General features: G+C 39.0%; 1 protein-coding gene across 1 annotated transcript in view; it reads right to left on the reverse strand.

Annotated features, from left to right (window-relative positions):
• Positions 1–538: 538 nt before the first annotated feature.
• Positions 539–12,554, reverse strand: part of LOC137071281 (globoside alpha-1,3-N-acetylgalactosaminyltransferase 1-like) — a 38,358-nt gene continuing 26,342 nt past the window's right edge. Inside the window, exon 7 of the mRNA XM_067439127.1 lies at positions 539–2,041. Coding sequence (XP_067295228.1) covers positions 1,354–2,041 — 688 coding nt within the window. The 3' untranslated portion in view covers positions 539–1,353. The remainder of the gene's footprint in view (positions 2,042–12,554) is intronic.

The raw sequence follows: 12,554 nt of genomic DNA on the forward strand, positions 1-12,554 counted from the left end.
ATTTATTATTCACAATAAAATTACATTACTCCCAACATTAGATCATGTTTATTTTACAATAAATGGAATTGTAATGTTTTTTTATACATATACATTTCATTCTTCAGTGTGTACAAATCCTGTGTGTAACAGATTGTTTCAGTTAAAGGTGCCCTAGAATTAAAAATTGTATTAACCTTGCCATAGTGAAAAAGTAACGTGAGTTCAGTACATGGACATCACATACTGTGAGTCTCAAACACCATTGCCTCCTACTTCTTATGTAAGTCTCGTAAATCAAAAACTCCACGGAAAAAAAAGTGCTTCTCAACATAAACCCAACCGTGACGCAAGCGTTGGGGATCATTTATTTGCACGCCCCCAACATTTGCATCTGTCCTAACATGTTCATTGTCAGGCAGAACTGACAAAGCCCAGTAATCAACACCACTTGAGAATAGCAAAAACGGCTCTCATGACAGACGTCATGTTTAGGCTATGCAGGGGACTGTTGTCATGTCATATGACTGTTGTCATATGTTTGATACCACAACAAATCGTTCATTTGTTCGGCCCATTTCAAGCAAGCTTCGCTCAGTGTCTTAAGGGACAACTGTATTCCTGCAAGCAGTAAGTAGTGATTTATCCACTTATTGACTAGCTGTTTAAACAATTTCTGATTAAATTGTCTAGATGACGCAAGATGCTAGTACAGTAACAATAGGAAACTATTATTTTATTAAGAGTATTACAAAAAATATTATTTTGTATTACAAAAGACAACCGTATTACAAAATACAACCGTTCACTCGATCCTTCTAGCAAATGCCACCTTTTCCACCATATAAGTTAAAACAATAGTCAACGGAGATTGCTGAAATGCAGCTTACTTGTTTATTGGTGTTTTCAGATCATCCGCGTGCGAGAGAGCTTGTGTGCATATGGTTGCCAGATTGGACATGTTTAGGTAAAACACCGGATAATATACAGGTTTTTTTCTGATCTGAAAATATCAAATAAACAAGTAAGCTGCATTTTATCAATCTCCATTTGAGATGTTTTGCTTAGTGTCAGTCGGTCTGTGTTCTGTCAGGAAGGTCAGGACTCACGAGCTGAACAGCTGAACTGCTGTGAGCTGCTGAAATAAGCCAATCAGAGCAGAGCTCAACATTAATATTCATGACTCTTCCAAATAAGGCAGAAGCAGAGCAGTACGTCCTAGAGACAATTTATAGGGGTTTAAATAAAATAAACTGTAAAACTGTATCTGGACAATTTTCTTTCCCTTAAATAAGCCACATACCCTCTATGTAGATATCAGAGAACAATTTAACATAGTTTCAAATCATTCTAGGGCACCTTTAACAGCTGTTATTAGTTTGGACGAATATCAGCATAGTTTTTAATAATTTGAGAGAAGCGAAGGAGCTTGACCCTGTCTTTGTGAGGTATTTGGTCCTGCCACAGATATTCAGGTGAGAGCACCTTGCTGGGTTTGTTATAAAGGAAGTACTTGTTCAAATGAGACTCCTCCTGCCATACTGCCTCAATGGATTTAGATTTATCAATGTCCAGCTGCTCCCGGCAGGTTTTAGCAAGCTGATGTACGTCTTTTAATAAACCACCGATCACAGCCCCACCATAATAATAATCACCCTCAGCATGAGGAATGAATGCTTGAGACTCTGGCCTGCGTTCATATGTGAAATGTTCACGAGGTGTTTGATAAAAACCAGGATGTATCACACCTACCAGACGACCCAAAGACTCCACCCCCCAGTGACCATAGAACTTTGAATCCACATCTAGGCTGAAAATGTAGTCTGCTTCATTCTCCAATTGACTCTCAATCAGTTTCTCCAGTCTTGCCATTCTCCCCAAACTGATATCCTGCCATCTGTTAGAACTAGAGACTTTCATCACTGTCAGATAATGTTTTTCACCCAATTTCACTGCAGGAACCTGTTCTGGTTGATCAGTGAACACATAATAATGCACACGAAATCCAACAAAGTAATTCTCCTCTGCAGACTCCAGGAAAACTTTAAGAAACCGTGTATACCTGGAAAAAAAAGAGAGAGGGAGTGACAAAAATGTAAATTTTTGGCAGTTTATTCACAAAGACCATAAGACAAACTCCAATATAATGTACGTTCAAAACGCATTTAAAAAAAACACTAGATTAGGGGCATCCAATCCTGCTCCTGGAGGGACCCTTTCCTGCAAAGTTTAGCTCTAACACACCTGCCCTGGTGTAAGGTTGAGGTGAACTCAGAGGGTATTCAAGAAAGCAGGTAATGTACCATCACATAAACCCTGAACTAAATTAGGGTTTTAGTTACAAATGAAATACTTGTATATGTATGAGGAGCCGTACAAGCCATAATTCATTCTGGTACTCTCACACACATACATTCTCCTTTCACATACATATATAGTCCGCTCTCACACACATACATTCTCCTTTCACATACATACATTTCTACACCTATGTAAAAGGATAATGTATGTGTGTGAGAGTAGAAAATATATGTATGTAAAAGGAGAATTTATGTACGTGAGAGTAGACTATATATGTATGAGAAAGGAGAATGTATGTGTGTGTGAGAGTATAGTGGAAATGGAAGGCATTTAGTAGAACCGGAAGGCAGGTTTGGCGCGATTTAGCAGGTTTGGCGCGAATAAACGTGTTGCCGCCAAGCCTACAGTCTCCCTCTCATTTACTGAAGCTTTCGCGCCTCGATCGCCCCCCGGTGACCGGTCCCAGTATAGCCGCCCCTCTGTGTTTTCTAATGGACGCGAGGCAAACTAAATAATAAAATTACACTTCAAATATTTTTTCCTCAAAGTTAGTTTATGTCACTGAAGACAGTTATCATCACGATGATTTCATTTCAAGTGTTCGTTTTTAAAATAAGTTCAGTTTGAGATAGTTATTTGATGCTATAAAAACGGGGGGTGTGACGTCATGATTGACAGCTGAGACTGACAGCTTCTCTGAGTGAAGTTGTCACTGAGGCACTAACTGACTTTTTTCGAAATTTTTGGGAGCAAATTGGAGCTTTAGCTTTAATTTCTACATTTCCATAACTGTTTATTTCACACCAACATAATTAATCGTTCTGCATCTGCGAGAGTGTGGGCGGGCTTTTGATATCGCAGCTGTACTTCCTGGTCTACTTCCTGCACTCTACTGCGCAACTCCGGTCCCGAAATCGCTACTGCGCAGACTCGCCGTGCAGGCCGCCTAAAAGCTTCAAATCTACCAAGCGGAAACGGATGATGTCGAGTCATCCATATTTTTTTACGGTCTATGGACTCGACTTGTGTCCAGTTTGCGCACATTTCTGCTTGTTTAATTTTAGTTTCTTTTGTATACGAACACTCTCTGCATTTAAAACACCGACTAGCTCTTCTGGCACTGCAGGGTTGTATTATTGAAAAAACAAGCTCTAGGAGAAGTTATTCCAGGAGAAGCTGATGAATATACGTACTGCAAATCCGATTGACAGGACTCTGAACTGCGGTGCATTTGTTCAAACGTGGCAGCGCCCATCTCACATTATAGATCAAAATCAAGATCATTTATAAAGGGGTTTAAATGGCAAAACACACCTACAATTGGATTATTAGACAGTTGATGACATGGTAAGCAAGTATGTCAATATTTTGAATAAAAAATAAAAAAACGTAATAAAAGCGATACATCTGTCATTCAGCGCTATTTTGATTGTGGTGAGTCACGTGATAAACATGACGCGTTGCCATAGAAACATTAAGATGAAACGTTCTAAAATAACGTTGCCTTAAAAAAAACTCAGCTAAAATATTTTGACTGTACACATGAAAGTTTTAAATGTGATGTTAATCAAATAAATGTTAACAGGCAAACTTAAAGCCTAGATAATTACCATTTTGTTGGGTGATTGGGGACAGGTGGGGCTCGTGGCCCTTCCCTACCTCCAAAGTGGGGAATGGCAGAAAAAATTTGAGAAACACTGGCCTATAGGAAGGAGATCCAGCCCCTGGCCACATGGTGCACTAAAAATAACCTGCTCCTCAACACCACCAAAACAAAGGAGCTCATCATGGACTTCAGGAAAGAGTCAAGAGGCACACACGACACCATCCACATCAATGGAACAGCTGTTGAGCATGTCTCCAGTTTCACGTTCCTGGGGATCCACATCTCGGCGGACTTGTCCTGGACAACCAACACCTCCAGCCTGGTCAAAAACGTTCACCCACACCTCTTCTTTCTGAGGACACTGAGGAAGAACCAGCTCTCTTTGACTATCCTGGTGAACTTCTATTGCTGCGTCCTGCATCCTGACCAACTGTGTTACTGTATGGTATGGGAACTGGTCTATTAGAGAGCGCAAGGCACTGCAGCGAGTGGTGAAAACCGCCCAACGCATCACAGGGACTCCACTACCTGCCATCGAGCACATCCAGAAGAAATGCTGTCTGCATCGAGCTTGCAGCATCCTTAAAGACTCCTCTCACCCAGCCTACAGACCGTTTACTCTCCTGCCCTCCGACAGACGTTTCAGGTCCCTCCGGACCAGGACCAGCAGACTTAAGAACAGTTTCTTTCCAAAAGCTGTCTCTTTACTGAACTCTAACCCTCGTTGACCCAACTCCCCTCATACATGGCTAACACTCCTCTCCCCCCTCACATCTGCCTTTACTTCATTTGCACTACTGGAATGCTCATTTGCACTACAGACCATTAAATACAGCAACATCTGTTTACATGTGCATCCTGCACTACTCCACCTTATTGAATATGCTTATTTGCACTATATCATCCATTGCTATACTGTTCATCTTAATCTAACTTATTGTATACATTGATTCTATGGATTTAGATTTATCAATGTCCAGCTGCTCCCGGCAGGTTTTAGCAAGCTGATGTACGTCTTTTAATAAACCACCGATCACAGCCCCACCATAATAATAATCACCCTCAGAATGAGGAATGAACGCTTGAGACTCTGGCCTGCGTTCATATGTGAAATGTTCACGAGGTGTTTGATAAAAACCAGGATGTATCACACCTACCAGACGACCCAAAGACTCCACCCCCCAATGTAGTTAGACCTAAACTGCATTTTGTTGCCTTGTACCTGTACTTGTGTAATGACAATAAAGTTTAATCTAATCTAATCCAATCTAAAGACAGATTTGAACCCTTCTTTTCCTCACTCAAAAAATGTGGCATGGTCAACAGTTATGTTTTGATTCCAATTACCTTTGAGGTACACTCTAAAAAATTCTGGGTTATTTTTTTAACCCAACTGCTGGGTTGAGACTAGTGGGTCATTTTATTGGGTTATTTTCTCAGTGTTGTTTTTTTTTTTTGTGTAACCCAATTGTTGGGTTAGTTGTTGGACTGACAGTTGAAACAGAACTCACCCCTCCCCCATCATCTTTGCGGTCATTTTGAATCACCTCAGCACTCAGGAGGTAACGTTAATGTCTCGTTTTTCAGCGAGGACAGCACTCGAAGAAAAAAAGAAGACACAAAAAAGGTATGTTTTAGAGTATTCAATCTAGAAAAGTATTACTTTACCCCAGACAAATGCAAAAGTATGCAAAACAGGGCGATTCACACGACACAACAGTCTTACAAGGTAACCCCTAGCATCGTTCGTTGGATTGTTAGGCATATACTTTGTTATACAGCTTTTTCCTGCCTTTTGAATAATTAAAATGTCTCTTTTGGCCAACACCTAAAATATGTGACTTATGTGAGTCATTTAGTTCGCTGACGTTTCTTTATATTGTTTTTTTAAGGTTGATACGCGAGCATCGTTTGCTTTATGATACGAAACTCGCGTCAGGCGAGCATAAATCGTGCTTTTTGTTTATAGTCTTACTTAAGACCTGTTGGACGAGCTACTTCAGAGTAATGTTATTTTAGACGAGTGAGTTAAGTTACATATAACGTTAGTTAACATATGTAAAATATAATATCTGTAAACAGAAAGAAGTAGCGCCGGCTACAATGTTCTTCAGACGGAATAATATTCAGTTTTACTAATATGCTACCAGTGGTCGGCAACTGGCGATAATATCTGTCCCGCGCCCGCATCTGCCGAATCTGACAGATTGTTTTGATAGCGGCTGGTTCTGAAATGTATCTTTCAGTGTAACAGAGGCGAGCTAATGAGAACTGTGCAAGAACAGGGCGATTCACAAGAACATGTGCAAGTAAACTCCCGTAATTTCAAGAGACGCTCACTTCGTCTAGTGGCCTTTGGAAAATTACGCAGCATTTAGCCTCATCGTTAGTGTCAGAATCCTGTGCGGAAAAGACGCGAGTTCGAGCCCCGCTTAGAGCGGGCGGTGCGAATCTAGTTATATCAACATTCAATCAATTTTGTCTTTAGTGATTTTGCCTTCAAACAAATAGCAACGTTTTAGCAGCGATTTTTGTCCCACCCCTAATTTTGTATAATGCTGCATTGTGTTGTGAGTTGTATGTTTTTAACATTCTTCTGTTTTTTAACAGGTTGGGACCAACATAGTTGAATACTTGAAGGAGGCTGGGCTCACTAAACCCTTCCCCTTTGTCCTTGGTCTTGGAGATGACAGTCAGTGCCATCAGGCTTTTGTAATTGTTGGCAAACAGGCACTACAGCAAAACACTCTCCTTGGTGCTGTGTGCTGTTGTTATTTTTTTTTTTAAATATTTCTAAACAAATTGGACTGTTCATTGAGCATGAAAATACTGCTTTTTGTCTTACATTTGGATGTTCTTTCTTATTAATAAATATTCTACTTTTGACAATTGATGTTTCCTCTGGTAATTCTCTGCACTTATTATTTTCAAACATATTTCAGGGTTTTTTTCACCAGCAATGTAGCCTAGTGATTTTTAATCAATAGTTTAGTTAAATAAAACAACCCAGCACCACCGCTGGGTTAATCCATATTTGACCCAGCGTTGGGTTGCCAATATAACCCAAATTGGGTTGTTTTAACCCAGCATTTTTTTAGAGTGTACTACACTGTTACCTGGTTGCCTTAAAGTTACCTGGTTGCCTTAATTTTAAGTTCATTGAAATTAAAATTTTGAGTTAATACAATGAACATTTTTTGAGATTCGACAGCCTTTATTAAAATATTATTAAAAGATTTTGTAAGCATATTGGGTAATTATGTGTAGGTTATTTCTGATGACGTAGTGAAACATGCCAATGATTTATCAAATGTTTTATGTGGTTCAGATACAAAACTATTTTGAGTTTCTATTAATTAAACTAATTTCCTTTATTGTATCAACTCAAATTTTTAATTTCAATAAACTCAAAATTTTAAGGCAACCAGGTTACTTACTTTTTTAAGTTAAACCAACAAAAACCACCACAAATTTTTTACAGTGTACTAGCACTGTCTTTGCCATCCAGCTGGTCCTACTGCAAGAGTATAGTGACGAACACAGAAGGTTTTTTTTATACTTTTCTTTATTAAATAAGATTTGGTTCAGGTGATCACATAATCAGCCCCTCATTTCGTAGAATGAGGTGTGCCTGTGTTGGAATTCAACAAGGCTTGTTTGGCTTGTTTGAGATGCGCCTTGCCTCGCCTAAAATAAAGGCGAGACTAGGCGGCTGCAGTGAGGGGAGGAGTGAAAAAAGAGCAGGCAAGCAGGACAGTTCACTCATCTCGTAGTGGATCAGACACCTGCGAGATCAGTTGCGGACATCGCGGGATTCACACTCGTGTGCTTTATTGCTAATGAACTGGATGTAATTTAAGTTCTGTTGCTTTTATATGAAAATAAATATTATGAACAAGACACCCAAAGATTTTATTTATTTCCTTTCGAAAGGCCTGTTTATCAAGCATTTTTACTTTAATTACACACGTTTTTATATTTTTTTATTAATATGACAACAATCACATAATCCACAGAAAGATCACACTGTCCGAGAGTTTGATGAATATTCACACATAGTTTATACACATAAAAACATGATATCAGAGTTAAAAAATCAAATATTTAAAAAAAGAACCTTACATCACGGTTGTTTAAACCAATAAACATTAAGCTGCGTCGTCAGCAAGTCGTTTCCCATCATGCTTTTTTTTAGCGCAGTCGGTGGAGAGCAACTGCAATCGACTGCAGAATCCGACACATCCGCCTTTCGCTCGCAAGAGATTTTTGACATACGTCAGCATGACATCAGAGCAAGGCGGACCGCCCTCGGACACATTTCTAACCGGCATAGGCCTACATCTTGCGCTGATCACCGGTGATCGGTTCTGCGCAGATTTTGCTCATCTCAAACAAGCCTATTGGAATGGAAAATGCTTCCGTACTTGTAAAGATGCTGATTTAACTCCTTACCAGTCAAAGATCGCAGACAGCCTCAGATTACTGATGCCAACATTCAATGCACGTTAAAACATTACACTCTAACTTCATCTGGAAAAACTTGGTATAATTATAGAGATTAAAGCCTTCAGCTTCATTATTTGACCAATATTTATGAAAAAATAAGGTTGCAGTGAATGTAATTTCTTAACTTATGTCAGGAGTGCATTATAATCGATCCGTTATGAATGATATTTTGAATAGAATATCTCTCTGTATCTCCTCTACATGTTCTCCGTTTTATTTCTGATCACATACATGCACTAAACACCATCCGTTTTGGCACTTAGTCAAAACGTGCGCATATTTGGACAAATATAGATTTATCAACACATGTTCGCAAAATATTTTGTAATACAAAATAACATTTCTATTAATTTCTCACTGAATTATGCTGATCTGAAGAGCTGTTTCTCTGAAGAGCGATCTATGAGTCTGTTTACATCCTGGGTCACGTCACTTATGATCTCAGAGCTCTCTCATTTGCTGTATACACAAATCCAGCGAAACACGGAAGTAAAGCATCGCCGCCATTACTGCGTGCCTTGCTGCTAAGGACTTAGAGCAGTGCGTACACTAAAACAGTTCTCAAATGAGGTTAATAGTTTAACAATGACGGATTCTCCCCTCATGTCATGTTATAATAGCCTACCTTTTTTCCCTTATGAATTATTTTTATTACGAATGCATACTATTATTATTTTTCCCCCTGTTTGTATTAAGAGCTGCTCCCTCAGGCTATATATTTTCTGTATCCTATTTCAAAGAAGTTGATTTTATGCAACGATATTTGTTTGTAAATCTTGATACTTTCAATAATAATACAAAAAATAAATAAATAAATAAATAAACAGCAGAGCCCGGCAGTAATGCACGACGCGCTGTGATGAACGTAAAAAAAAAAACACTTAAAGACAGAGAATAATTAAAACATACGTGTCCATTACAAAGGGACTTAGTCACAATTAGATAAATATGAAACGATCGGTTACAAAAAATATGGCCTTATTAAATCAGCACGTAAACTTGCGTGACCTAACGATGTGCTCATGCATATGTTCACAAGCTGCAATAAATAACCACGACCAGTTGTAGCAATATAATACATGTTCCTACAGGTATAAGATTATTTTATTAATCATCTGGCATGCGATGAGCGTCAGAACCTAAACTACAGGGCATGAGTTCTGGATGGATTGGCCGGATACTGCATCCTACCATCAAAGCCGCTGGGTAGGAATCACAGGTGTCGTGAGGTTTTCAGGCAGTGGACTCATACCATAATGCCAGTAACAATAGAGAAAACTAGTTAAATTAGTGTAATTGTGACTTAAAGTCCCTTTGTAACAGGCATGTATGTTTTAATTATTTTCTGTCTTTAAGTGGTTTTATATACGTTCATTTGATCCTTTATCATTTACAGCATGTCGTGCATTACTGCCATAAAATTCTCGGTAGATTTGTGTATAGCTTTCAGTCATCAGGTGACTCGACGTGACAATAATCCTGTGCCATCTGGTAATGCTGCTCTGCACACTTCCTCATTATCATCTGTCTGCTGTAAACATTAAACAACCCCTGAAACACGAAGCTAATAAATGCACGAATATGATGGCATATGGTTTGTGTGTGTTTTGCATGCCATTTGGCGTATTTCCATTTGTATAAAGAATGTGTCCAGTAACATGCTAACCAGGTGCAGCGATTAGCTCTATATAAAATGCTAAATAAAACAGTTTAATATCATTGAACATCACTGAATCCCACAGTATGTCACGATGTCGGCGTTAAAATGTAATTTTAATCTTTTATTTTGTGTTATGTAGCTTGATGCTAACTATAGCTCTAATGCACGTGTCACGCCAGGGGCTATATTTTATTTCATATGAGGTACCAACAGCATGCTTTTTTTTCGTTGTCTAGTTGCCAAAATACTTCAGATAGTAGGCTTTAATCTAAATTGGAATGAATGTGGGATTGATGGCCAATCCACAATGCCTGAATGGGTTATTATGCTTCAATATAAATGAAATAATTACTATAAAAGATTAATGAGGATTAAGTCATTCATGACAGACGTGTGAAACATTTATTGAGTGAAACAACAGACATCTGAGCAGTTGAAAGACCATTTAGTAGACTGCAAGTTTGTGTTTTACAGGCCAATAACAAAATTATTAGCATAGTCTCTTAGCCTTTGCTAAACACTCACATGACATAGTCTTACAATATGCTTCTTTTATCCTCAGATTTAAAATGAAGCATGGGCACACTTGTGGCTTCACAATAGTTGAGGTTATAATTTGATATTCTAAAAGTCACATCATATTTTTATACAAATTTATTTTAATATATTTTATTTTTGTTTTAATGTTTGAGCCTATATATCTTCATCTTAAATTGTAAACTCTTAAGTGTTGGCTTTCTAGATAAAGACTTGCGAGCACCAGCCCTTTTATTTGGGGTATGTCAAAATGCCTCATTTGCCAAAATGGGGGGTGACAGGCAAGGGGTTAAGAAAAACTTGCAGTGGTCTCTTAATTTTTTCCAAAGCCGTGTGATATATATACACACTTACCTAAAGGATTATTAGGAACACCATACTAATACTGTGTTTGACCCCCTTTCACCTACAGAACTGCCTTAATTCTACATGGCATTAATTCAAAAAGGTGCTGAAAGCATTCTTTAGAAATGTTGGCCCATATTGATAGGATAGCATCTTACAGTTGATGGAGATTTGTGAGATGCACATCCAGGGCACGAAGCTCCCGTTCCACCACATCCCAAAGATGCTCTATTGGGTTGAGATCTGGTGACTGTGGAGGCATTTTAGTACAGTGAACTCATTGTCATGTTCAAGAAACCAATTTGAAATGATTCAAGCTTTGTGACATGGTGCATTATCCTGCTGGAAGTAGCCATCAGAGGATGGGTACATGGTGGTCATAAAGGGATGGAAATGGTCAGAAACAATGCTCAGGTAGGCTGTGGCATTTAAACGATGCCCAATTGGCACTAAGGGGCCTAAAGTGTGCCAAGAAAACATCTCCCACACCATTACACCACCACCACCAGCCTGCACAGTGGTAACAAGGCATGATGGATCAATGCTCTCATTCTTTTTATGCCAAATTCTTACTCTACCATCTGAATGTCTCAGAAGAAAACGAGACTCATCAGACCAGGCAACATTTTCCAGTCTTCAACTGTCCAATTTAGGTGAGCTTGTGTAAATTGTATCCTCTTTTTCCCATTTGTAGTGGAGATGAGTGGTACCTAGTGGGGTCTTCTGCTGTTGTAGCCCATCCGCCTCAAGGTTGTGTGTGTTGTGGCTTCACAAATGCTTTGCTGCATACCTCGGTTGTAACGAGTGGTTATTTCAAAGTTGCTCTTGTATCAGCTTGAATCAGTCGGCCCATTCTCCTCTGACCTCTAGCATCAACAAGGCATTTTCACCCACAGGACTGCTTCATACTGGATGTTTTTCCACCATTCTTTGTAAACCCTAGAAATGGTTGTACGTGAAAATCCCAGTAACTGAGAAATTTGTGAAATACTCTGACCGGCCCATCTGGCACCAACAACCATGCCACGCTCAAAATTGCTTAAATCCCCTTTCTTTTGAATTCTGACATTCAGTTTGAAGTTCAGGAGATTGCCTTGACCATGACCACAGCCCTAAATGCATTGAAGCAACTGCCATGTGATTGGGTGATTAGATTATTGCATTAATGAGAAATTGAACATATATATACACACATACAGTATATATGATCTCTATATAAATCAGTGGATACTGACAATTTTTTAAGTTTACAATAACTTATTAATAAATTGATCTCCTCCATGCTCTAAAATGCTGCCTTCACTAACTGCAAGTTATCGATAAAGAATTGTGACTGGATGGTAATTTTGTTCTCCAAAATATACTAGGATCACCCCACCCCTTTCTGCTCTTGGCCCCTTTCTCTCTCCCTCCACTCCCTCATGGGCTGCTGTGTTTGCCCCTAACTGTGCTTGTTCCTGTCCTCTTCCACGTCCTCCTCCAGAGTCCTCACCCTCTCTCCTCAGTTTGACATTTTAATCATGTGGGATCAAAAATTGTGATATTACACACCTTTACCTCAAGCAAGGGCAGTATCAACCATGCTCAACCTAAGAGAGTTCAGCTGGAAAAAAAGGGTAT

This window comes from Pseudorasbora parva, chromosome 3 (genome assembly GCF_024679245.1).
Source record: "Pseudorasbora parva isolate DD20220531a chromosome 3, ASM2467924v1, whole genome shotgun sequence".
Classification (NCBI taxonomy): domain Eukaryota; kingdom Metazoa; phylum Chordata; class Actinopteri; order Cypriniformes; family Gobionidae; genus Pseudorasbora; species Pseudorasbora parva.